At 40.9% G+C, this 27,522-nt stretch overlaps 1 protein-coding gene across 2 annotated transcripts; it reads right to left on the bottom strand.

The window, feature by feature from the left end:
* Window positions 1-358: 358 nt before the first annotated feature.
* On the bottom strand, window positions 359-26,745 carry SOX9 (SRY-box 9). Of its 2 annotated transcripts, XM_015811091.1 has the most exons (4): window positions 26,686-26,745; window positions 6,095-6,498; window positions 4,142-4,395; window positions 359-3,463 (listed from the first exon to the last, which is right to left on the bottom strand). In XM_015811091.1, the coding sequence occupies exons 2-4, from the start codon at window positions 6,496-6,498 to the stop codon at window positions 2,646-2,648; spliced, it is 1,476 nt and encodes a 491-aa protein (XP_015666577.1). In that variant the 5' UTR covers window positions 26,686-26,745; the 3' UTR covers window positions 359-2,645. The 2 variants fall into 2 exon arrangements, with proteins under 2 accessions (XP_015666577.1, XP_015666576.1); XM_015811090.1 differs by lacking the exon at window positions 26,686-26,745 and having other exon boundaries at window positions 6,095-6,525.
* Between the last annotated feature and the right edge of the window lie 777 nt (window positions 26,746-27,522).

Raw genomic sequence — 27,522 nt, 5'->3', positions numbered from 1 at the left:
TCCAGAAAAGTTGGTTAGCTATATTTGTGATAATTTGTAAACTGATTCGAGTCTGATAGCTATGTTATTATAGAATAGGGTTGTGCAAGTACTCTAGACCCAGTTCCAAAACTGCTATGAAGAATGTAACACCTGTTTCTACTCTTTAAACCAGTTGTGACTTTTCCAAATCATGTGTTCCCAGAAAAAGATGCAGTTGCTTTAAAGAGTTGTAGATAGGTGGTGCTGTACACTCCAAAGTCGACTTTGGTCAGAACAGTATGCACTAGATTTTTCAGTATACTGAATATAGATTAGGTCACCAATGCATCTTCACTAAGGTCATTTAGATCACTTCCAGAATTGCAGCTAAAATAGCTCTTTCATTCCAAGTTTAATACAATGTGTATTTATTGCAAACAATAATATACAAAAGGATAAGTTTTACAGAGACCCAAAGGGTTTTTGCAAACAAAATGACTGAAAAACTGTTTTTATCTAAAACTAATCTTTTTGAAAGGACATTACTTAAGTTACAGAAATACTTTCAAGAGATCTGCTTTTTTAAATATAGTAGAAAAGATACCATATTATAAGAGTGCTTTAAGCTTTTCTTCTACTGAATTCCCTATAAAATAATTAACAAATATAACATTTTAAAATAAAAAAGTTAGCTAACTTTTTCCAAAAGCAGTATTTTAACTGTTTGGCCACAAGTTCACCAGTGTCGCTTTCTCTAATTTTCCTCCCAAATGAAGTGAAAGGCTGTCTGGTGGTTCCAGCAGCACCCATTCATTTCTCCGGCCCCTTCAAGAGACAGATAAATAATGGAAATGTGCCACTTCCTGCGTTGTTAGTTTACATTCACTGTTGCTTTGCATCACTTGGGCAGAATAAGCCTAGGCCTATCCAGACAAAAGAATAAAGAGGTGGAACCTTAAGGCAATACGGTGGATTGGACCATTTTGGATAGCAATTTAGGGAATTTGTTAAATGTTCCTCCATGCAAAATGAAATCCCCACAAGTCAGACATCCGCATGTAAAGGAAGGTTTGCTGATTGGCTTTAACTTGGGGAATTTTTCACAAACGAAAGAGTGGTTCAGTCCACTCTTACCTTCTGTGCTCACCATACTGTTGCATTAATTTAGTCCGATCCAAATCATGAGTCCAAAAGTATTCAGGCAGAAATAACTCAGTGATACACTAATTAGCCATGCTTTGTTTGTACAATGAGAAAAACAGAAAAAGCTTTCCAGTTTATTCTTACCAAAGAAATAGAAAAGATAGAAAGACAAATAGGAGCCAGGTATTTGTACAAACCTAAGACACATTCTGAAGAAATAATAAAATACAAAAAGACTGAGAGATAAATAAAATAAAGGGTTATTGATTTAGACCATAATTTAACAATTAGGCACCATATACCCTCTGAGTAAGATGCTGGTATTTCTGTTTTACATTACAAAGATTTCTAATATGGAAGGGGGGGAATTGAAAAAAAAAACCTCGATTAAAAACATCTTTTTCACAAAATAAATATATATAATTTTAAAAGAAGAAAAACCACCTACTACTGTCATCCATGAACCTTGCTAAAGCTGGTGTCCCTGTGTCATTCCCTTCTCCTTCTTTTGTAAGCTGTCTTCATGGGATAAAGAATTCTAGTTTTTCATGCAATTTACAGGGAAGGCTCCTGGTTTTATGAGTGACCTCATTTGTCTCACAAATGTTGGCCTGGTGTTGGAAGCTGAAGAAAAGGGGTCAAGGTAGGGAATGCTGGTTCTGGCTTTCAAACTTGGTGCTTGTCGTTGCAAATAAAATAATAATAATTAAAAAGTTTCAGACCTTTAAAACTCTCTTCTTGGGAATTCCATATTTTCCCTTGGCAGGGGAAAAAATAATTGTGCAAGTCTTTTGGAAGATTTCACAGGATTTTTCTTTAAGGCGTCTGATAGTGTTACTTTAAGGCTCAAGGTATTCTTGCTTTTTCTTTAATTCTTTTCTCTCTCAACATATTTTATTTCCATGCTAGAAAAATAAAAGTCTCTTTCCAAATTCCCACAATCGTGTTAATGAGCACTTATTTCCTTCCCCCCAATTTTTTTTTCCTTGATTTTTAATGCACACATTTTAGTCTCTAAAAGTATCAGTTAGCTATAGAAAAATACCTCTGACAGCAGGGAAAAAAGCTAAGGCATAATCTTTTGCTAAGTGTGGTTCAACTGTCCCCCCCCCCCAAAAAAAGAAAAAAACAGTTTTTAAAAGTTTCTCTAAAAACAAGTACGTATAAATCCCATATTGGTAACAAATCATAAACAATACATACTAAAAATATTTAAAATAGAGAATACTCCTCACAGAGGAATACTTTTGAGTTTAAATGTTTTCATTTTTTTTGTTTTTAGTTATTGTTAAAAAATAATTAACAAGTTCATACCTATGCAAGCTAAGCTGGCTGTTTGAAGAAAATAAAAAACTGCCTTCAAATCAAAGGATTTAGTCCATCGTGGAATGTTTCTTGACTGAGAATAATCTGGTCAGTTTTGAAGGGGTCTTGTAGTGCACAATGCATTTCTGAGATATTTTTTTTTCCTCTCTTCCATTCACTTTTAGCTTAAAAAATGTTTTTATAAGTCTGGGGAATTGACACCATCCTTCAGAGCTTTATGGTCTGGTGAGCTGTGTATAGACTGGCTGTTCCCAGTGTTGTGGGCTATGGGTCTGAGGAATGGAAGGTACCCCCGTAGTGTCTGCAATTGGGGTGTACATGGGCCTCTGGGTGGGGTTCATGTAAGTGAATGTAGAATAGAGGCTGGAACTCTGGCTGGCAGCATGGCTGTAGTAAGTATTGGAGCTCTGATGGTCTGTGTAGTCATACTGGGAGCGAGTGATGGTCGGGTAGGAAGAGCCATAGTGCTGGAGATTGAAGGAACTGTAGCTGATCTGCTGAGGTGAATGCTGCTGTTGGTCAGTGTAATGGCTGGGACTGAGCTGCTCGGTCTTAATATGTGTCCTCTGTTGAGGCTGACCTGGTTCACTACTCAGGGTGGTGAGTGTGTGCTGCTGCGGCGGTGGGGGTGGTGGTTGTGGCTGAGCTTGGGAGGGTGGCTGCTGAGAAGGCGGTGGTGGCTGCTGCTGCTGCTTGGACATCCAGACATGCCCAGTGCCTGCTGGGGTAGCTGTGGTGCTACTGATCCCGTAGCTGCCTGTGTAGGTGACTTGGCCAGGCTGGCCATGGGTGACTGGAACTCCTGGGTGGCCATTGGGCGGGAGATACTGGTCAAACTCATTAACATCAAAAGTCTCAATGTTAGAGATGACATCACTGCTGAGTTCCCCAATGTCCACGTCTCGGAAGTCAATATGGGGTGGCTGTCTTCCTCCTTCTTGCAGTGGGCGACCTTCCCGCTTCAGGTCCTGCTTACCAGGCTGGACATCTGTTTTAGGAGTGGTAGGAGGAGTAGGTGGCCCTTGAGATTGCCCTGTAAAGAATACAAAGGAGATAGTAGTTGTTACAAAGGGAACAGGTTCTCTTTGATGCCTTTGAAGTCACATGGCAAGCAAGCCACACCTGGGTCTCTTTCCTTTCTGATAACAGGCACAGCCAGAGGGCCATAAAGCTCCCACCAGCGGCCACTTTTAATGAGCAGAAGGTGTTGCATGGCAGTGATAACTTAGCTAAAGATTAACTATGGCTGGATGCAAAGGAGACGATGGAGAGCTTGCCAATAAGAATGAAGTACCAATGCAGATTGTTGCATGTAGTTGAAAACTGGCTGCTTTATAAGGCCACAATAATAGGTGTTCATAGTTTATAGTGGGTAGTAATACACCAATATGAAAATTAAGACTAGTACTACTGGTCGAATGGCTTAGGGAAGCAATTAATTTGATACTGAAATATTTCAGGACAACCTACGACTATCTAATTCTCATCGGTTTGATGGGTAATATTATTTGAAGACCTGTCTTGTAGCTACACAAAAGCCATTGCTTTTTCCCAATAGCCATCTAGCTCTTTTGTATTTCCTTGACAAACTGCTCCAGAAAAGCAACAGACTGGTAACTGGAGTATCTTACAGATAGTCTTCTTCAGAAGACTTGTCTACACGGGATGATCTTCCTCATCTTCTACAAGGAGGGGAAGATGGCACACTCACCAGAATGCTCTCCAGGTGAATGTACTTCACTCATGCTGGATGAAGACTGGGGCGAATCTGCCTGCAGGGCCTTGAAGATAGCATTTGGAGAGATGTGGGTCTGCTCCGATCCTTCTTCTTGCTCAGCCTGTCCGTTCTTCACTGACTTTCTCCTTCGTGGCTGGTACTTGTAGTCTGGATGGTCTTTTTTATGTTGCACTCTTAAGCGTTCAGCCTCCTCCACAAATGGGCGTTTCTCGCTCTCATTCAATAACCTGAGCAATTAAGCAAAGCCATGCATTGGCTGATTAAGTTCTACCCAAAGCTTAAGCTTCCTGATTTTACTACTTAGAGCACCTTTGCTTTGCTAGAAATTTACTCTACATTCTGCTGCTGCACCACTAGGCCAGCATCCTTGCAGGCAGCTGTCAGAAGCCTCAAACTTGGGTAAAATGAACTTCTGACAATCCAGAGGACAAAACATAAGGTGTATAAAATCCACCATAAAATGGCAGGCACCAGGAAAGGCAATCTTTAGCATTCTGCTATTCCCGCATAACCCTCTGGGTAGAAACACACTGCAAACTTCTCCAAAGCCTCTTGGAAAAAAAAAAAAAAAAAAGATTCGGACCACTCCTTTCATTTTTTCTCAGCAATTCTTTCAATCATTCTGGGGCCCTGCTCTCTTTCCCATAAGAAAGAAGACCCAAGACAGCAACTGTCCTCTTTTCTCACCCCACTCCAACGCTGTGTAGACACATGCACATAAGCAGCTTCAGCCACAGCTCAGACACCAGGATTCCTCTAGGCATTTGGGGGATTAACATCTAAACTCACCCCAAGCTTTCTGCATCCACAGAAGTGGCTCCCCTTAGCCTTTTTTTTTTGCAAGTCATTAGCTTATGCTTCAGCCAGCTGACTCACTTTCTCTTCTCTCCTGCCTCCCCACCCCACGTTTCTCTTGCTAGTCATCCTTCTGGGCCAACTTCTTATTGGTTGGCACTTGCTAATTCTTGCCAATCATCATTACACCCAAGACGTGCTGCTCCTGTTTTTCTCCAGAGAAGGGCTCAAGTTATGTCAAGGGCTTAACTTTGTCATTCCCCCCCCCCCCAACAGGTAAGCCAAATATCTAAACAGAGAAGACTTGCTGGACACATACAACATGCTTTTCGGAGTATTCTTCCTATATCTTAAGGGATATTTTTTATATCTGTTCAGGGATATAAAAAGCCAGGCTTTCACGAAGCCTTGATCTTGTTGTCTTTCTAGTGCAGTGTTTCTCAACCTTGACCATTTTAAGGCATGTGGACTTCAACTCCCAGAATTCCACAGCCAGCAATGCTGGCTGTGGAATTCTGGGAGTTGAAGTCCACATGCCTTAAACTGGTCAAGGTTGAGAAACACTGTAAGCGAGAGATTCCACAATGTTCTTGTCTAAAGCATTCCCATCTTTTTCCCTCAGCGGTTTCTCTTCTAACGCAGGGCTCTCATCCCATCTTTGTCCCTCCGCTCCGGCCCTAAACTAAAACTCGACTGGAGGAGGAGGAGGAGGAGGAGGAGAAGAGGGCAAGGTTTCGCCCCAGATCCCCTTGTCGGAAAAAAGCGAGTCTCCGGCAAAGCCCGGAGAACTCCTGTGCGCCTAGTGCTCGCCGCCTTCCTGCCCAGTTCCCGTCTCCTGCCGTCAGACTCGAAAGTTGGCCTGCTGCGCTCCAGCCACGCACGATTTCGGCCCTCGCTCCTGCAAGGCGTCCCTCGTGATACCCAAGCCGGGCCCAGCCAGCCGCCGTAGCGCTCCTTCCCTTCGCCCTCGCTCTCCTCCGCCCCTCCCGCGCTCGGGCCGGGCGAGCCTGCAAGCCTTCGCGCCCTTTCTGCTGGGAGCAACCCCGAGCCGCTTCTTCCTCGGCTGCCCTCGCCCACCCGGGCGCCCCAGCCTGGCTTTTCTCTCTCTCTCTCCCCCCCCCCCCCGTTTACCTCCAGAGCTTCCCCAGCGTCTTGCTCAGCTCGGCGTTGTGCAGGTGCGGATACTGGTCTGCCAGCTTCCTCCGAGCCGCTTGAGCCCACACCATGAACGCGTTCATGGGGCGCTTGACGTGGGGCTTGTTCTTGCTGGATCCGTTCACCCGGACGGGCATGGGCACCAGGGTCCAGTCGTAGCCCTTGAGGACCTGGCTGACGGCTTCTCGGATGCACACCGGGAACTTGTCCTCGTCGCTCTCTTTCTTCAGGTCCTGGTCGCTCTTGGGGAAGGTGTTCTCTTGGGGTCTCGTGTTCTCCGCGTCCGAGCCGGAGCCCGAAGGGCAGGGAGACCCCGCGGAATCCTCCGACATGGTCGGGCTGGGAGCGCCAGACAGACCCTTTTCCTGCTCTTCGGTCATCTTCATGAAGGGGTCGAGGAGATTCATGCGAGAAAAAGGGCGGAAGCCAAAATATGAACGGGCGGGGGGTGGAATAATAATAATAATAATAAAAAATAACCGAGGCGGAGGGGAGAGAGGGGTGGGGAGGAGAACGGGGAAAGGGGGCTTAAGCAAGCGGCAAGAGCGGCGCCTCTTTATAAGACAGCTGGGAAGGAGGCGAGGAAAAGCCCCGCGCGCGCGCCCAGGCCGAGCGTCTGTTTCGCCCGCTCGCTCGCTCGCTGGCGCCCGCGCGCGCGAGAAAAGCCGCGTCTTTGCAGAAACTCGGCTGGCGGGCGCGCTGCCTCCGAAGTCGCCGCTTGAGCAGAACGGATCTCAAGAAACGGACATGTGGACGAGCTGCCGCTCCCGTCCGCGGAAGCTTGGAAGCGGAGCTTGGTGAGGCGGCGGGCGAAGTTGAACGAGGTGGAGGGGGGGGAAAAATATATTTTTTTTTCCACCCCTTTTGAAAGAAGGGAGACGAATTCCTCAGCTGATGGTGGTGGGGGAAGCAAGGAGGCGGGAGGGGGGCGCGCGAAAAGTCGTAAGGCTCCCCGGATCGCCTACTTTTAAGGCTCAACTTCGGCTCTGCTAACGCTCACTGCGCCTCTCTTTAATAAATACCTCTGCCTCTGCTATTTCGCCGTAGAAACGCCAATGGCAGCCCTTGCTGGGAAGGGCTGGCACGCCGTTGATTGGCTGGAAAAGTTTTTTCCTCCCTCTGGAGAGGGAGGGGGGCGCCGAGGCGAAGGGAGGAGGGGGGGGGAGAGGAAAAGTTGGTCGCACGCTGCCGTTGGGTCTTTGTACTTCCAACTGTTGCGATAGTTGCGATACCTCCGAGTAAATTTCTCCTTGCCTTTTTTTCTCTCTACCGGCTGAAGCAGATCTCGGGGGTTGCTCGCAGGGGGAAGGAAGGGCTTGACATCTCTAGCGCACGCCTCGCTTCCACTCAAACGGAGCAGCAAAACCCACTCTCCCGTTTGCTCGGAGCAAGAACTTAGTTCGTTCCGTCTCTCACCCTTCTCCTCCTCCTCCTCTTCCTCCTCCTCCCCCCCCCCCCAGTCAGTGCTTTGTGACTCACTTCTCCTATGGGAGGGTTTTGTTTTGATTTTGCTCATCTTCATACTTCACTCGTGCTGAAAAGTTTCAAGGCGAAGAAGGAGGCGACGCGCTAAGCTGCCGTTCACGGGACGGGGGGGGGCGGCTATGGTGGGGGGGGGGGTGAGAGGAAGAAAATCGAGCTAGATACTGCTTAAGTAAGGCGACGTTTTTCTAGTCATTTAGCATAACCTTTTAAACAAGCGGTTAGCATTTAAAGCCCCCTATCCCGCTTTGTGCAAGTAAGGTTAATGGCCCCTTTTCTTTTTTTAAAAAAAAATACTGTTTAAATGACAGCTCAATCTTCCCTAAACGATGTTATCAAAAATGTTCTCTTATATGACAAGACTTCCCTTTCAGACTGTGTTGACTAAGCATTTGTAAAGTAAAAAAACAGGTATATCTAAGGTTAGACTTCTGATTTAACGTGGGAATTAACCTTCCTTTGGATCCGGTAGGATTGAGTTAAACGGCCCAGAGCGCGGACTGCAAACTTTTATGAAATAGGAAAAGAATACGCTTGCAAAGGGGGATATATCTTAATCAGAGGCGCAGTTATTTCTTCTTTTAAGCAAAGTCCTTTCTATTGAAGATCTGAGTTTACTTGTTGAACGTATTGACAAACTTCAGACCTATGTATATCTCTCTCATACTCTTCCCCCTCACCTCCTTCTCTAAGAGAGGCCAACATTTTTACTAAATTAGTTTTAAAAGCGACCATAGTCGTCGCTGATTTCAGAGGTTCCTACTGAATGGGAATCTGTAATGCGTGAATTTGTGAGCTTTTAAAATTAAGGTTTAATCCCCGGAATCTCGAGTCGTTTTTAATGTTTTTTTTGGGGGGAGGGGGACAGTGCTTTCCGTTCCTTTTTCTTCTAAAAGAAGAAGAGGAAAAGTATGCCACTGAACAGACGATTAAGTTGTCAGTGCAGCGTCCGGGAAAGTGAGGCGGAAGAGTAAAACCAAGCAGTCAAGATGCACTGGGGTGCACTGGGTGATGGATTGGCCTCTTGATATAATCGCCCCTTCATCGAAAGACAACGTGGGCATCCTCTGCAAAGGCAAGGACTTTTAGGGAGCCCGTCGGCGATGGGCGCTTCCCTCATTGTCAATTCTTTAAACCATTAGCTGTCATGTTGCCTTGCCTGGGAGGACAGGCGCCTTTCCTTGGCTTGGCTTGCGCTTTTTCCACTCTCCTTTCAGTCTCGTTTTTTTTTTCTTCTTGGAATTTAACAGTTATTTCTATACAGTATAAACAAATCACCTTTGCGGCAGATAAAGTGTAATTCACACTTCCATCCAGAGGGGGCGCCATAGGCTCAGAAACTAACCGCCCCGGTGCTTTAAGTTAAAAGATGTTTCTTGAAGGTTGTTAAAAGCGCGCACACGCACACTCGTACGCAGGCAGAGCACGCCCCACCCCTCCCGCGCACCCTAAAACGCGGATTAAGTCTCTGGCGATTTCATCAGTCAGCCTTCAATCTCATATATTTTCCTTTGCCCCGTTAGTGATTCAAGAATGAAATTAATGAAATCATTAAAGTCAATGCAAATGATAAACCTATCAAAAGGCTTTAGAATAACAGGGTAGTTCTTGTTTTCAAAGAGATTTACAAAGGTGGCAGTGGCGCTTATGCGGAGCGCAGACCTTCCCCCTCGCTCCTACTACTTCAAATCACTTCTCCGCTTCCACCGCCCAGAATTTTCCCAGATGTGCAACAACTGCTTCTTTTGCATTATCATCCATTTACCATGTACCCGCCTTGCAATTAAGGCTGCGACGTAGGTATGCGCAATATTGATGCACAATCGCGCATCAGTAGGAAACATGGGAGACACGCGGGGTCCCCGGTGGAGACGGCCGTACTTAACCTCGGAGTAAATCTCAGTGAAGAAACTGGAGAAATGATTCTGACGAAACGCAGTGCAATAATAAGGTGGAAAATGTTTGGCTGACCTCGGTGGGTCTCACTTGCCAGAATAGATGGTGAAGTATCACATAGTTTAATGAAGAGAAGGACGAGGGGGGACATGATGGCAGTGTTCCAATATCTCAGGGGCTGCCACAGAGAAGAGGGAGTCAAGCTATTCTCCAAAGCGCCTGAAGGCAGGACAAGAAGCAACGGATGGAAACTAATCAAGGAAAGAAGCAACCTAGAACTAAGGAGAAACTTCCTGACAGTTAGAACAATTAACCAGTGGAACAACCTGCCTCCAGGAGCGGTGAATGCTCCAACACTGGAAGTTTTTAAGAAGAGACTGGACAGCCATTTGTCTGAAATGGTACAGAGTTTCCTGCCTGAGCAGGGGGTTGGACTAGATGACCTCCAAGGTCCCTTCCAACTTTATTATTATTATTATTAGATATGTGTCTCTCCCCGAATTTTTTGAAGGAAAGACATTTTTAAAATCCAATCCCTAACGGTTGCCAAAAGATGCTTATGCATTCTCCCTACCTCAGTGCGCAAAGTGAGGCGAGGGTGAAAGGAATAAGCGCAGCCATTTCCTCCAATGCGGAGAGAAGAGGGCGAAGGAACGGGTGAAGCAACTGTCTGCCCGCAATTTGCCTGCAGATCTTAACTTCTCCCAACCTGAATCAACCCGGGGACGTTTCAACCGGATTTTTCTTAAGAGGGATGCTCCGTTTCGAGACGCTGCAGTCTGAGATTGTCCTGGTTAGCTAATTCGTTTCACAGACTGCAAAAGTTGGTTTCTTAGGTGCATTTTTAAAATAAAAATAAAAATAAAAGTCGTTTCACACGATCGTATGATTAGAGTATCACAATTCCCATTGTAATATGATCGTCATTAACATCAATACAGGGGAATATGAAAGAGGTTGCCCTGTTTGAGCGTCCTGTCTGCTGTTTGATCTGCGCTCCGCTCTTCGCTCCATGTCCAAACTGGGGCGAGAGTTTACTTAAGTTCCGAGTTTAAAGAGAAAAAAATATATATCCCCGTAAAAGGCGATCTGCATTGACTCCGCGGCCTTTCTGATGAATCCGCGCGCAGTTCCAACTCCCAGTTGTCTGCCTCGAACCTCGGTTTCTCCTTTTCCCTCCACCCCTGTAGCTTTTGTGCTGCTAGGTCGTTCCCAAAGGCCACTTGTATTTAGGAGAATCTTGTGTTTTTATCTCACCGCGGACTGAATGATCCTAATACCCGACTGGATATTCTAGATGGGAAAAAAATGTTTTAAAAGGATTGAGGTACAGAATATAAATTGTGAGAGCTGTTTCTTTAACCACCACGCCAATATAGTAGTGTCTCCCCGCCCCCCAATATATTTAACAATAATTAGCGGGAGAGGAAAGGGGGAAGCTTTCACAAGGGGGGGGAAACACCCATGAAGTGAATCTATCGCTTTGTATATTTTTTGCAACATTTAACAGTACATTTCACTCCCTAGTTCAGAGTGAAATAAATGATCTATTTGGCACCATATTTGCCAGCGATTAATTATTGCATTCGGTTTCAATCTTAGCCTCTCTTAGTTCCCGATGGCATTTAGGACTAACTCTCTTGTTTTTGTTACGAGTCTGGGGCACAAACAACTTTCCTTTAACGGAGAAGATGGTTGTGAGACTGGAAGGAAGAATTATTGTCCAGGGCTTCTTCGGCGGGGCAAAAAGCTTCACTTTTGTCCAACTAAAAACATTTCTTTCTTCTTTCCCCCATCCTCCGGAAAACAAAACGGGGGGGGGGGGGGAAATCAGACTTTGTCGAAAATTAAGAGATCGGGAAAACCAGGTGGCTTTGCACGTTTATGCCGAATAGGCAGGAATAAACAAAAACAAAATGTTTCGTTGGATGACGCTATGAGAAGCAATCAACTAAGTAAGGCTAACGTTCTTCGTTCTAAAAATATCAGTTGCCCCAAAGCAGGAACAATATTATCGCGATCACATCTCCATCCCTGTCTGTGGGTCTATATTTGTACCCACCCGTAAACTTCATTTTAATAAGATTGAGGGATAACACTAACAGGGATAATTTTAAAAGTATTTAATTCGAAACACAGCTTGTAATATTTGGTTTTAATTTGGCTTTTATCGGGGTTTATTTTCTGTATTTTTGTATTTTGTAATTTTTTGTATTTTGTGTTTATTATTTGTTTTTAATATGCTGTGAACCGCCCTGAGTCCTATGGGAGAAGGGCGGTATATAAATTAAAATAATAAATAAATAAATAAAATAAATAAATAATAAAAATGGGTGTTGGAATCATACCCTACACTACACCAATTCGATAGAGAGAGAGAGAGAGGTACCATTATCAGTGCTTTATATTTGGATTTCCCGATGGCTGCGGAGATTGATCGCAACGGCTGTTTTCTTTTGATTCTCCCCCTTTTATTCCCGTGTTTTTAAAGCCAGTTTGGAAATAAGGGGAAAGTATCAAGAGTTTTCTGAGAAGTTGCATTTTCAAAAAAGCGGCGCGGGGGGAGGAGGAGGGGGCGGGCGGCTTTATCCTCGACCGCGTTGCTACCCTAAAGTTTTCGAAGCGCTTCTCTGTCGCGCTACCGGGGGGTCGAGAGGGATGGTTAGGACCCCCTCCGGGTGCAGATCAGGCCAACCAAGGTCCAAGCGGGTCGCTGTCGCCAGAGGCAAACCCGACGCCGCCTTGGTGGGGGGGTCCCTGCGAAGTGCCACAAGTTCGCATCCCGGGCTGCGTTACGAGCTCGTTTCTGGAGTTACTTGCAGGGTTTGCAAGTCCAGCAGCCTCCTCCCTCACACCCCCCCCTCCGCCCCGGCCGCCTCCTTCCCTCCCCCGCGATTCCCAAAAACTTTTTTTTTGCAAGGCGTCCCGCTCTTTGCCTTGGGCGCGCTGAGCTTTCGGGGCCCCGAGCTGCTGTTTGCAAAGCGTGATGTCACCCGCAAACCTGCGGTGACGAAGCGGCGAGAAGGTTTGAAGCAAAAGAGAGCCAGACAGCCGGCCGGCGCTGGGGAGGGGGGGGGAGAAGGGGGGAGAAGGGGGGAGAAGGGGGGAGAAGGGGGGGGGAACACAACCGCGAAGAGAGGCGCGAGGAAAGTTTTTGGTGGGGCGATGCCGGTGGGGAGCTGGGGGCTCTCTGAGCCGCCGCGGAAGGAAACCTGATTTTTCTAAGAACTGTAGTAGCCCCCGCTCTGGAGACATCAAAGGCAGGAGCCCCCCCCCACCCTCTATTTTAGAGGCGCGCTGGAAGCCGTTTCGAAACACACGCACACACGCAGGGCACACTATGGGGAGAGGACCCTGGATTTTTGCTTTATGCACATCTCGCCCAACTAACGAATTTCACCACCACCAACCCCACCAACCCCAAAAAAACCACCCCGGAGATAAAATAACACCCTTTTATTTCCTCGAGTGTTTTCCAAACCGCGCAAATCCACTTTTAAATAAAATATATGATAGGGGTATTTGTTTTTGTTTGTTTGTTATTGGAAAAGCTCGCCTTTAATCCGTTCAGTTGCTTTTTATCAAAGGCGTTTTACCCACGTCGGTTCCTTTTATCATGTTTTATTTATTCCACCCACCCCAGGGAAGATGATGCCTAGAAATACTGGAGGGAAATTCAAAGGCCGTGATTGACTTGCGCACAGAGGGAAGTTTTTAAAGGTTTCCAAGAAGGGGGTACTGTTTCTATTAGATACTTTTAATAGTTCCAAATTAAGAAGGTTACAGAAGAGGAATATATTGTAGATCCTAATCTCCCTTGTTCCCCTGTTTCTGAAGAAAGAAGAAAGAAGAAAGAAGAAGAAGAAGAAGAAGAAGAAGAAGAAGAAGAAGAAGAAGAAGAAGAAGAAGAAGAAGAAGAAGAAGAAGAAGAAGAAGAAGAAGAAGAAGAAGAAGAAGAAGAAGAAGAAGAAGAAGAAGAAGAAGAAGAAGAAGAAGAAGAAGAAGAAGAAGAAGAAGAAGAAGAAGAAGAAGAGCAGATATTTGTTCCAGTTTCTCCTGAAAAAGGAGCAAGAGCTAAAATCTTTCTTGAAACCGTGGAACGGCTGTTATGCTTTTCACAGTTGACACCATTATAAACAGAATTGACTCCAGTTTTAGTAGGCAGTGGCAAGAAGCTCACCAATTATATCTTGCCAGCCATCAGAGAGATAGACAGTGAGTGAGCAAGTGCTCTTTGTGCTTTGCTATAGTGAAGAAAATTTGGCTGCCTGGGGTCGCTAGGCTTACAGAAATTATCTATTATAGAATGATTTCTTTTTATGAGATCCTGCCCATCCTTTGTTTGGCTGAGCTTCAGGTAGAGTCCCTTCCTTAAGTTCAGCTCTAGCTAATCAAAAGGGTAAAGACACCTTCAAGTCAAGCTTTACATCTGGTGACTGCTATGTTGTACATAGTATGCTTAAAGGTGTGTTATGCATGTGTACACTTTGAGAGCCAGCAACTACATTTCGTTTTTAATGTGTGCCATTGTGCCCACACTAAAAAATGACAATAAAGGTTTATCTATCTATCTAATTGTGGGAGAAATCAAAGGGTGATCACAGAGACATCGGAAATCAACTGATCTCTGGATGACGGGCAGTAAGCTGCCAACAGTTTTTGACTACCCATAAGTTTAACATGTAATAGTTAATAGGAATTTAATTGTAGGAATAATTTTAAATTTGATATTTTTTTAAAAAAAACACATTGCAATGCTTTATGTTCACTGTGATCCCCTTATTCCTGACATTTCCCTTTCTCCCCCTGTTTTAAATGGTTGTCTTTGACGAGGCCTGGCTTTAATAGCTATTTCGAGAGATTAGTGTTCAAATTCTGAATCAAGAGCAATGATTTCTTGGACCACCATCTGTATAATAAGCCTATTGGTGGAGTAGGGTGAGTGAGCCATTGACTCATCTGCCTTCTGTTGTTGTTCCATTTAACTTTACTTGGAGTTTAACTTGGAGTTTCTACCTGGTTTTGATTAACGGGCTAGTGCAACTAGCCCGTGCAACTTTGTCCACTTCTGATTTAAGCTTGCAAGTTCCACTATGTGGAATATTTGTTTCCCATCCATTGTGGCTATTTGTCTTGCAAGGCCTGAAAGTCTAGCTCAGTCATAATATCCATTACCACAAGTTTGACAATATAGCAAAAGTGATTTTTTTGTTTATTTTGCATTTTGGTGTAGAAATTAGGGAGTAATGATTTATGGTTACCCGATTTGTACATGTACATGTACATGCACATTTACACATACATATATGCATGTGTGCCTATCTATGCAATACATACTATGTTTAGGTATTCTCAAAAGCTGCCCAAGGAGGCAGATTCTGAATGTAAGAAAATTAGCAAAGTGGACTAATTTAAAATTTTGAATTTACTTACAGAAGTAAATTTTTCTGTAAGAAATTCTAGTATGCAACAATTAACACCTAAAAAAGCCTACTTGTGGAAATTATTTCTTTGATGCATTTTCTTAGCCATTTTGGCAGTTTAAGATATGATTAGCTTAAAAAAGATTAAGAAAGACTTTTCCTTTAATAATTTCACTAAGATGATGCATGCTAAACATTTTACTACTGTTGCACTGAAAGATATTTAATTTGCACTGGAATATAATTACAATTTCCAACAATTTGTAATCCCATTAAAATTATGCTTCTAAAACCTGATCCTCTTGTTAGCTTTTTCTGTATTTATTTTTAAGAAATATAAATAAGTTGCATTTCTGTGGACATATAATGATACACAAATAAAACAAGAAGTTTTATGTTTCTTGATTTTATACATTTAGAGAAAAGAGTCACAATTCTTGATTCATTCTTTAAAAAACACTACTTTGTATTGCAATCTCCCAATTTGTTAATCTCCAAAATTCCCAGCCATGTTGGAAAGTGTATCAATCCCCCAAATTATTGTACTACTTGTTTTGTTATATTCAATAAATGTTTTTGTATTATATTAAATAAGATTTTTTTAAAAAAACCTCTCTTTTAAAATTAAAGATCAAATTTAATAACAGGATATAGTTACATATTTATTATAATATCTCTTCCACAATACCACAGTATGGCTACCAATTTGTTTGCACTTCTGCAAAATTATGATTTTGAAATATTGAAAAAAAGCACAACATTAGTTAATTCAAAAGAAACAACTTCACTATTTACTGTTAAACAAACTACTGCATTATATTTAAATGGTGTTTTTTGGAAAAATTATGAAATAACCCTGTACTCGCTTACCTGGGAGAAATCTCCCTTGAGCTCTGTAGGAATTTACTTGTGAGTAGGTATGCATAAGTTCTTTCTGTGAGGAGGGATCTCAGCATGAAACAGACATAGTCAGTAGAAAGGTAAATAAAGAGCTAGTGAGGGATTTTTAATCAACTTCTTGTAAGCAAATCAGAACTCCCGTAAGACTGATGTGTAAGAGTTATAACATCACACTGATTCTATCATAAAACTTTCTTATTGAGGATTTTTGAACAGTTCTAATGCCTTTTTGTCAGAGTGTATAGGAGCTGTACATTATCTAAATGGTTTAAAGGATATCTAGAACAGGAAAATTATCAGACATTGAGATAAATCAATATGCTTTCTCCAGCATTTCTTGTTTTTACATGTGATGGCAATATGCACTTGTGAAACTGAATAGCTAACTTACAGAGGTTTAGTAAAATTTATCTATCGGTTTATCCTATTTTCTGAAGCTTTCCTGCTTATAAATAATAAATTTGTCAGCTATTTGAAATTTGCATAGATGTTTAATACAGATAATTTATTCCACACTATGGTTTAACTGAATTTGTGCCATAAAATGATGAATTGGATAAAACAAATAGACAACATTGATTCTTTAATACACATTTTATATATATTGTACTAAAACTGAACTAAAAGGATATCACTAACTTTTTATGAATGTCTTTGCTGGATCTGGGACTATGTTTCTTGAAACAAGGGCTTATAGTGTACCCTATCATGATTGTCTTTAGCTATAGTAGTCTCAGCCAGTAGTCTTGTGGACTTCTTGATGAGCAGAACAGACCGGGAATTTTATGATGGAATTTAGTGAAGGGAGGAACAAGTCAAAAGGCAATATTAAGGCAATAACAGCAGGAACTTGCTAGTTGCTAGGCATGATTGTTTTCTTGCCAAATGTACCTGTTGCAATGCAGTCTTGATTCCTTACTGGAGGAAGGAGGCCTTTTTTTTATGTCTCATCTAGAAAGATGGAAGAGCCCACAATTCCTGCACAGAAGCCCAGAAAAATGAGCCTTGTGAGAAGAACAGGGAACATAAAGTTATCTAGAAACAGAGAAAATAGGAAAAGGGTACCAACAGGTTAAAAAGATGTCACCAAGAATGATAGGATGCTTGAAAGAGTCCTAAAAGAGTAATAGAAAAGACTCTTAGGAAGCTCATAAAGAGAGGGAAAAAGATATTTTGGAAAGAGCCATGCAAACCTCATCTGGAGGGATTTAAACTAAACCCGAGCAGGAGAAGAAAAAAAATAAGTCCTGAGTCCTAGGAATGTGGTTGCATGTGATAAGGAAGTATGAAACAGGAAACGGTATCGGAAATCTTCAAAACATGATAGTGAAAATAATAACATTGCCAGTCTCTAATGTTTGTAAACAAATGCCCATAGAACAAATGGGGTGGGAGTGGGGGACTAAAAGTCCTAATATGGAAAACAAATGTGTTAGTTATCATATAAAAATGATAATTATCACATAAGATAATGGGATGAGAGTCAGGATTAGAAAGTAGAATTGATGAATACAACCTATTCAAAAGAAATAGATCCAGCAAAAAGGGAGGAGGTGAGAAATCCCCATACCTGAAGAAATATATATCTTCTCACCTCCTCCTTTAAGATTAAAATGAGCAGGAAACAAAAGGGATATTAATGTGAGAACTTACTACAGACAGTTACCCAGGCAGAATACTAGGACAATAAATGCCTTTTAAAACCAACTGTCAAGTTCTTAAAAGCACAAGGTACAGCAATAATGGGAGACTTCAACCAACTTGATGGAAAACTAACTCAGCCAAGCATGGAAGGCTCAAAAAATTTCTGATCTCTCTTGCTAACAACTTCATTTTGCAGACACGGAAGAAATAAAAAGTCGGTAATTCTGGATTTAGTCCTGACAGAGAAATACTGGAAGATAGACACCTTAGAGAAAAGCAACAAGTTCATGGAGGACTTCAAGACAACAAGGTCAGAAGAAACTGATGAGGTTACCTAGTTGGGTAATAAAACATCTGCAAACAAACTGCCAAGTTTGGAGAGCGCCAAAAATGCCACAAACTGAGATTAGTTAGTCAAGTATCTCGGCCTTCAGGGAGACTGAATTTATTGACTTCAGGTGCAGTGTAGGTATTCTATTGTTACAATTTCTTAAACCATAAGTTAAAAGGAGAGGAGATCCTGAAAAAAAAATGAGAAAATCTTCAAGATGTCTATGTGGATGAATAAAGAGCTTACTAGATGAACACAAATGGAAATTAGGAAGGCTAAAATTTTAAATGAGGTTAATGTGGAGAGGAAAACAATTTAAGAAGAAATGCTTGGGGAGGGCATATTAATAAAATAAATCTGAAGGAACATTTTTTTCTTAGAGAGGTTATAAGATGTTTTACAATTGGTCTATCACTTTAGATTGGATTGCTAAAATGAATAATTATTTTTTTAAAAAAACTTTGGAAATATAAGTAAGTTGTATCCTTTTTTCATATGTAATAACATTATAAAACCTAATAATATCAGAAAATGATTTATTAAAAAATGGAACAAATTCTGAAAGTTGCAATCCCATTGCAACCTCAGATTTTCTTACTAAATTTCACTAAAACATATATCCTTTCAAAATATACTGAATTGGCATTGTAGCAGCTGCAAGAATTCTATACCCTTTTCCAATAAAAATCCTTTGATTCTGTCTTTGGAAGAATGGTTAATTAAATTGTAGAAGTATGTTTTGATGTGTAGAATAACTTTCTATTTGAAAAGTAAATCCAATATAGCATTTAATTTTAATTGGAAGCCATTCTTGGACTGTAATTTTATACATGGAATTGCGCCATATCCAAAATCTGGATTTTAAAGTGCACGTTTTAATTTGCTATAATATCCATAGCATTAATTTAATGCATTATTTACTATTTTATAGTCTTATTTAATAAAATGAGCTCTGTCAAACAAATATTTTTAGCTGAAAGCTCAACAGAACCACATAGATTTTGATTAGAAAATGGGTATGAAATTTCTTACAATAAAATAAGATTCTAATGATCCATTAGAAAATGAAATATACTTTATATCTGTAACTTTGAATCACGTTTTGACTCCTGGAGACCACGTGGACAAGTCCCTGTTATTTTAGAATGTATTAGTTTTATGATATTTTATATCTGTTACTTATCTGCCCATATTTCTCTATCTCTGCCTGATTTTCTGTCTATTTCAAAATAAAGTTATACAGTGGCAAAATAAATGGTGTCGAGCAAGCTATTAATCTGTTACATAAAAAAAAAGTTAGATAAGTAATATCAGGTAATGTGGAAAAGGCAGAGTTGCTTAACGTATTCTTTGCATCTGTCTTCTCTCGGAATCCTCACCAGATTTTTGTTATTTTTCAGTGATTTATGTTTTAACTGGTTGCGTTTTATAGTCTTTAACATGATAATTAATGTTTTTAGTTGTAGTTTTTTTTCTTTGATTGGTAGTTGCCCAAGGATGGCTGAAAGATGGGTGGCTATATAAATGGTTTAAATGGATAAATAAAATAAAACTCTTCCTCACATGATTCAGGAAAGGAAAAAAGAAAAAACAGTTCAGAATTGCTAAAATATGGAAAGAACCCACATCGCAATCTTATATAAATGTGCGTATCGAGGAACAGATGAATTATATTCCAGGTTTATGAAAGACCTGGTAAAAGTGATCTTAGAACTGCCACTTGTGATCACTGAAAACCCTTGGAAAACTTGGGAGCTACAGAAATGAAGGGAAGAGCACATGTGCTCTTCATACACAAAAAGGAGAAAAAGGCTGCTAGTGGTGGTGAGGCTCCAGAAGAGCTCAAACAAATTAATCTGATGCCTGTCCTGTGCAAGAATAGATAGTCAAGCAGTATGAGAAAATACAGGAGAATATTTGTAGTTTAGGATTGAAACAAGGGGCCCTTGGTGCTCTCTGAGCTTGGTTGTTTTCTTGCAGACATTTCATTACCCAAACTAAGTGCACTCTGATGATGGGAATTGTGCACAATCAAACTCAGAGAGCACCAAGGAACCCTCAATATGAGGGGGAAAAAACCTACCATTCCCAAGAACTAACATGTATTTCTGAAGAACAAATATGGCAATATCAGATGAACCTTGGCCTTCCTTTATTTCAGGGGTCCTCAAACTTGGCCACTTTAAGACTTGTGGACTTCAACTCCCAGAATTCCCCAGCCAGCCATGGCTGGCTGGGGAATTCTGGGAGTTGAAGTCCACAAGTCTTAAAGTGGCCAAGTTTGAGGACCCCTGCTTTATTTCTTATTAAATGACAAGGTAATTAGTGTGGTCAACCAAGGTACTATACAGCTAAGTCCTCGGTTTAACGCAATTGATCCCAACATTTTTGCAAGGCAGGTGCCCCATTTTAAGACCCGTTAAGCAAATCACTGCAGTTCTTAAGTGAAACGTGTGGTCGTTAAACGAACCTGGTTTCTTCCCCCATTGACTTTGCTTATTGAAAGCTGGCTAGGATGGTTGCAAATGATGATCATATGACCTGGGGTCGGTGCAACCTCATAAATACATGCCAGTTGCCGTCTCTTGAATTTTGATTACGTGGCCATGGGGATGCTGCGATGGTCGTAAGTGTGAAAAAAAATCAATCACAAGTCACTTTTTCCAGCACTGTTATAATTTCAAACAGTCACTAAATGAATGGTTATAAGTTGAGGACTACCTGTAGTGTTTCCCTCTCATGATATCCTTGTGGGACAAGAAAGAGAAATGCAGCTAAATACTACTAGGTCAGATGCAAAGGGTGCTAGTAAATAGTTCTGCATTATTTTGAAATGAAATATTTGGTGAAATCCCCACCAAATCCCCATCCTTGGCTCACAGCTATTCAGCATCTTTATAAATGGAATGAAGGATGAAATGGAAGGGATGTTTATCAAATCTGCTTAAGCCATAAATCTAGAAGGATTAGTTAATGATTTAAAGAACAGTATCACAATTAAAAATGACCTTGCCAGTCTTATAGTAGTCTTAACAGGCCCAAACCAGTGTCCAAACAGGATGGTTTTCAGTTGTGACAAGCCTAAGGGTAGGAAGCATGAAAAGCATAATTATTTGGTTTTTTTGGCAGTGCAAATGAGGAGAATCTAAGAGTACCAGTGTACTGCCAGCAGAACATGAGCCATCCCTGTGATGCAACAGCTGGAAAGGAGAATGCACTCCTGACTTGCATGAACCAAATCATTGCATTTGGTTCACCAGAGGCAATCATTCCATTGTACTTGCTGCTGGCTAGACCATATTTTGGAGTGCTATGTCAATGGATATGGAGAAGCTGGAGTGAATTCAAAGAAAAGCTATAAGGATGATAGAAGATCTGGAACTCGTTCCTATGAAGAATTATGAAAGGAGTTTGGCTTTTTATAACAATAAAGACTGAGTGGGATAGGATGGGGTGACAGTGATTTACAAATATATAACAGTCCCAGTAAACTGAGATTCTGTCAAAATAATGGAATGTGTGCCATGATGTTGTGACACAAGCTTTGCCTCTTATATGCCCATGTCTACCATCATGGCTTACACACAAAAGAAGTTTGCATTATAATATGATGCACATTTGGTCATTTTCCATGTAGAGGTCCATGTGAAACACTGTGATGGGCAAGAAATTGTGTTCTGTGTTGAAACTGAAAGCAGGATATGGACCAATGGCCAAATTAAAAGAAAAGAGCTTAAGGCTGAAGGATTTTTCTAAGCTATTAAATAGTGGAGCCATCTTCCTGGAATAGTCATTGACTTCCCACTGCTGACAGTAGTTTAATGGGGACTGGGTGGCCACTTTTCAGAGACAGTTTAATAGTTTTCTGCCCTGTACAGGAGTACTGGATTCTGACTTTAAATATCCCTTCCAACTAATAAATTCATTCTAATCCGGTTTGCTACAATTTATTTTTTTTAGAATGAAAAGTTGCCTTCAAGCTAGCATGCAGTTAAAATTCTTCAATGAAAATTTAGGGTGCCAAACAGTGCCTCAATGAATGTTTAAAAAAGTTCAAGTACATAGGTATGCAAAATTCTGTCAATCCCCCACCCTACACAAACTCTTTAATTTTCCCCCTGGTTAAAATATGCTTAAAATGTTTGTTTAAATATTTTCCCATCTTTGTTGATCTCATTATTTCCCACAATTCCCATTTAGGGCATTTTGGCCAGTGTTCTAAGATGTAAACTATGATGCCAAGCAATCATCTTGACCATGCTTTCTGCCCTGAATGAGTAGTGAATCCGAAGCACATTGTAGAAAGGGAGAAGTACAATATTTTTCTTAATATTCATCACATTGGAATTTTCTTTTTGCTTAAAAAATACATGCATACAATCACTTGCCTAAGTCTTCCTTCCTTCCTTCCTTCCTTCCTTCCTTCCTTCCTTCCTTCCTTCCTTCCTTCCTTCCTTCCTTCCTTCCTTCCTTCCTTCCTTCCTTCCTTCCTTCCCTCCCCATGGACGTTTTGGAAACAAAATGTAAAAGATAGGTTTGTGAGCAGAAGCAGGCAGGTGCTTTGAACTATAGCCTTCATTATCTTTGCACTGGGAATGTTGGCTTAGCCTAACAGCAGTTGAACAGCAAAGCATCTGGAAAATATTGGCTTATTTCTAATCCATTTTACTTTCCATTTAGGCATATTGAAATTATTCTGATAAGAATGTGTGAATTCATCACATTCAAAACAGCCTGGCAATGAAAATAGCAGATTCCCTTTATTAAACAAAGATGACTGTGTAACATTCAGGAAGGATAATCAAAATCACGTTGAACACTTTTATTTTCCTTTCATTTAGATAAAATCAATGGATTATCAAAGCATTCATCTGAAACTGGATTATATTTCCTATTGCCATTTGTGTTGGGAACAATCTGATAAAGCTCTGCCTGGTTTTATGTGTACTGGAGGTCCAGTGAGTGTGTTCACATGTGCACACAGAGTGTACCTGGGCAGGAACTTCCTTAGCCAGCAAGGACCTTTAGACACAAAATTATCTGAATAGCTTAAGTTCTGGCGGAGTCCTCAGCATTGGGCTTTACAGCAAACAGGAAAACATCCTTTTCCCAAAGCTCTATTGATTCCAGTGCATTTTTTTCACAATAAAAAAAAAAACACTAAGGAATTTTGATTGTTTGATTCAAAAGGGAGAATTTATTTATACGCAATCAATACATCTGCACCTACATGACTGAATAATTTCATTGCAGTTGCTGAGTTGAAAGGTACTCAGTTTTACTGTTTAAATCTCGTTGGTTCCTTTCCACCCGAAAGAGCTTAATCAGGTTTAAATCTTGCTGGGGAGTGGAGGGGGGTGGGTGGGAGGTTGTTACAACAGTCTTCAACCTTGTTGATTTCAACATGATGTTCATAAAAGTTTTATTGGTTTGAAGGGGGAGATCCCTGACTTTCAAAGTATTTAATCACTTTCCCCGGTATGGCTGATTATCGCATAAACTATTAATAGTCTCACATAGTAAGTGCATATTAGAAAAGCTGAAACTATAATTTATCTTCCCTGACTTTCCTTTTTTCTTTTACTAGTTCAGTCATAGTATATTTTTTATTTAGCCTTACTGTGTTTATTTTCAGAATTCTATTGGAGTCTATCATATAGACTTTTTCAATATTCATGCATGAATAGGTAAGGACAAATTTTATGTATATCTACTGAATCTTATGGAATTCAGGGGTACTTAAATTGCAGATAAGTGATTTAAGTCTTAAGTACACTGATTCCTCTCTGTACAAGAAATTACTACAATCTCTCAACACAAGCAATTACCAGCGGTTTCAAAATTAAATTATGTTAGCAATGTTGTAAACCAGTCTATTTTACATTATACTATTATTATTGCTCCCAGTGTTGATTTTTCTTATACTTTTCCAAGCAGCTGTTAAATTATGACATGTACGTCAAAGCTAACATCCTGTGAAAATTATATATGATGTTTCATAGCAGAGATAAATAAATGACAGTAAGTTAAAGCTAGCCATATTCTGTTTAGAAACCAGCCTCGTGTTAAATTACTGCCAGGGAACCGTTCAAATTACATGGCCAAGCGATGGCTTGCGAGAAATCCATCAGAACTGGAAGAGAGAATAGAACAGCCATTCTCTCTACCTGTTTGTGTAGTTTCTTGCTAATGCAGGACAAGCCAGACTGTTTATTTGCAGAAGTAAAGTTGTGGAAATATACTTGCAGAGTGTAATATGGACAGCACGTGTTCCTATGAGCTACCTGAAGTCTGTGTCCTAATCGTTTGCAGATGTCTCTGGGTCACTGATTTCCTATGGGCCAAAGAGCACCCCCCCCTCCCTTTCCCTTCTAGCCCTTCAAATTAGAAAGAAAAAAAGAGAAAGAAAGAAAAAATATAGAAAGAAAAAAAAGAAAGAAAGAAAGAAAGAAAGTATTTACTTCTCAAATTTGTAAAATAGTTTGTTTGAGTTGTTTCCAAATAGTGTCCCAAATATCGAATCATTTGGATAATCTAACTGCCAGGTCCACACTCATTTGAAATAATGATTTATTTCAGAAATAGAAAAATCTGTTCAGAGATTGCTTGAAGTTTGCTCAAGGTGGGGAGTTTGTTTACACATGGAGAATTTGTTTTAAAAACTCAGATTTGCTTTACTCCATAATATATACAGATTGCCAAGTATATGTCTATGTACGAGTGTAAGCAGAGATACAAATTTATTTGCCACTGCTATTAATATACTACCGGTTTGTATGCAATAACTTATTCATTAATTCTAGATGATAGCACCCATACAGTCCATGATAAAAATGCTTGCCTTTCCCTGGATGACTGATGAAATTAATCAAAATCTCCAGGGAAAGTCTATAACAGACAGCATAATAAAATTAGGATATGCCAGCCTAATCAAAAACACTAATTAAAAGAAATATTTGAAAATAAGATAATGATAGAAACTACTGTTGTAGTTGAGCATGGTAAACCAATAAACCAGTCCGTGGCTTGATAAACTGCCTGGAACTGAGTCTTTCGCTTTACAGATTAGTTTATCTGGAGTCTTCCTCCAAAAAGTGGCAAATGGCATACACAATTTTTACCCTCATCCCAATTTTATTGTCAGAACAAAGTGGTAGAGTAGGCTAGACAAAAAAAAAAAAAAGACTGGTTGAGATTCCTTACTTGGGATTTGAGTGAGGATGTCAACGGAGACTTGACCCTTTGCTGATGTCCTAGCAACCACACCAGTCTTGGTTGAAAGATACACAAAACTCTCTGGTGATGTTTAGAAACATGCTGATATTGCATAAGACTAGTTTTAATACTGACTTGGGTTTATCTCTCTGTTGCAGAATATAGACTCAGATTGGAATGGTTTGCAATAGAGAATATAAGAACTCATTTTGTTAAAGACCAAGTCTCAGTTGTGCACTGTACACCTGTGTGGTGAGATGGCAAGTGTTTTAATTCTGCCTCTCCTGGGATAGATCATGTGCCTCAGAGCAGTAGATGTTTGTGAGCATATATGATAAACCCAATGCCCTTGCAGACTGCTTGGATACACATCCATACCCATAAGTGGGAAATAAAAATATGAGTGTACAGTAGTGGAGGGTAAATCGTGGCAGTGCTGCAGGCAGACAACCTGGTGTGCTCTAAAAAATTGAGCTGTGACTGTTACAGTCCCTTGTCCTTAGCCATATAGACTGCTATTGTTGGAAAGCTCAAAACATCTGGAGCATCCTAGTTTTCCTTCTCTTGACTTAGACTGGGCCCAAGTCACACATTCCCTCAGTATTTTAGAAGAAGGTGTAGAGACAGCAGTGATCTGAATCTAGAATTAATAATGGCCTTCTAATTCATAATTTACCATACTCTAAATTTGAGCTGCATTTCTATTCTTTCCAATTTCATAGCATTTACAATGGTAGCTGCTGATATCTCCGATATACATGAGTTCACACAAACATATATATTCACCAACATATATTTGCTCGGCTATGTCCTTCATGCCATCTGATGTTTTAATAGGTGGAGAATATTATTCAAACAAAAGGAGCAAATATCTCCAAATAATGGCAGGGAACAAAAGCAGCAATGATATCATTGCAGCTTTGATCAAAGGAGGTCTCTTTTGCAAAAACATGCACATTTATTCCTATGGCTTGGGAGCTATCCCAAATCCTAGGATAATCAAACATGGGTTTACCTAAGAAGTTTGCACAGTCAAGTTCAGATAAATAATACTTTGGCATGATCATGGTTCCTAGCCGGTTTTATTGTGTCAGGTGTTGCAGATACTTGTCCTAGACATAACTCTGAGGTGGAATATTCTTATATCATAAATACATTTTATCTGTTATGAAAATTGCGAGTTGCTTAAAATATGATAATTATAAATATAAATGTGGTATATGATGCTATATAACACCAGAGAATATAAATCTTTAAAAGAGGGGGGGGGGCATAAATTCAGAAAGAAAAAAGGTAAAATCTTAATGAGGGTTCAAAACAATTCACATACATATTATTTCAGCAAGCTGAATACCAAAATGGTACAGTGATTACCAGATTGTTAGTCCTGGGCTGCAGAAGAGCGGCGATTGACTAGAAACATCCATATAATTTGTAGGTTGGAGAGCTGAATTGGGATTTCAAGGACTGGCAGCTTTCATATTGAGAGCTCCAACACATAACCGTTCTAGATCTACACAAATTTCCCAACAAGATTTTTACCGTACGGTCCCAGAGGAACATATTAAGGGGAAAAATGTGCTGCCACCCTCAAGACATTTTTAGATGAAAGATCTTTCTGAATGAAGGAATGAAAAAGGGATAGAAATTGAACCCGGGATGGGGGAAAAACCTACCTTGACAAGGAGGACTATCGGCTTTGCTCTTGTGATTAGGAAGCTGGGCTGCCTAAATGCTTGTTTGACAAGAAGGGTCTGGTGGAGGCGTTCCTGCATGCTGTGTTTTAAAACATGCTTCGAAACTACTTGGGATTATTCCCTCACAAAGCTGTCCCCAGGTAGTTAACATTCACCAAAATATTGATGACAGTCACCTTTCCTGCCAGTGCTTATCTGAGACGAGTTGAGAAGCAGCTTGGCAGAGCCTGAAAGGATCTATTGTATTGCCTTTATTTTTTAGAAGAGAAAGGGGGGGAAGGAGGGGGGGTGTAAGAGCACAAATTGGAAACAAAGGAAGAATTTGGCTCTTTTCTTGCTATGACAGGTTCATGATGACATTCCTTGAGAACAGCTTATTATTTTGCCCTCAGAATTTGCCTGGCAGTGTCAAACGTTGCTCTGGATGGACCTGAAGGAAAACAGGGTCTTTGATAATGCCTTCGGTGACTGGTGGATTTGAGCAGCAAGTGGCCCATAATTATAGCCTGGCATTTGGCAGCAGCAAAGAGTGGAGTAGGTTGGGTGGTGGGTAGGGTGTAAATGATGGGGAGCAGATTGAATGACCTTTGAGGGGGCTGATGTTGGAGAAGGGGTTCAAGGCTAAGCATCAATGCAACAGTGTTCTGTAAGTCCAGTGGAAGGATAACTTAAGAATGGGGACAGCAGCTAAACACCTTCCCTTCATGGGTTGGGAGATGGTGATGGTCCTCATTATGGAAGTTTATTTCACAGCAGAGGTGGGCATGTCCACAAAGTTTTCATGGCAACAGTATAACAACCAGGATCTCCTGATGG

The sequence above is a fragment of the Protobothrops mucrosquamatus genome, unplaced genomic scaffold (genome assembly GCF_001527695.2).
Source record: "Protobothrops mucrosquamatus isolate PMUCROS unplaced genomic scaffold, P.Mucros_1.0 scaffold30, whole genome shotgun sequence".
Taxonomy (NCBI): domain Eukaryota; kingdom Metazoa; phylum Chordata; class Lepidosauria; order Squamata; family Viperidae; genus Protobothrops; species Protobothrops mucrosquamatus.
The sequence above is the reverse complement of the archived record's forward strand: the minus strand, read 5'-3'. Positions and strand labels throughout refer to the sequence as shown.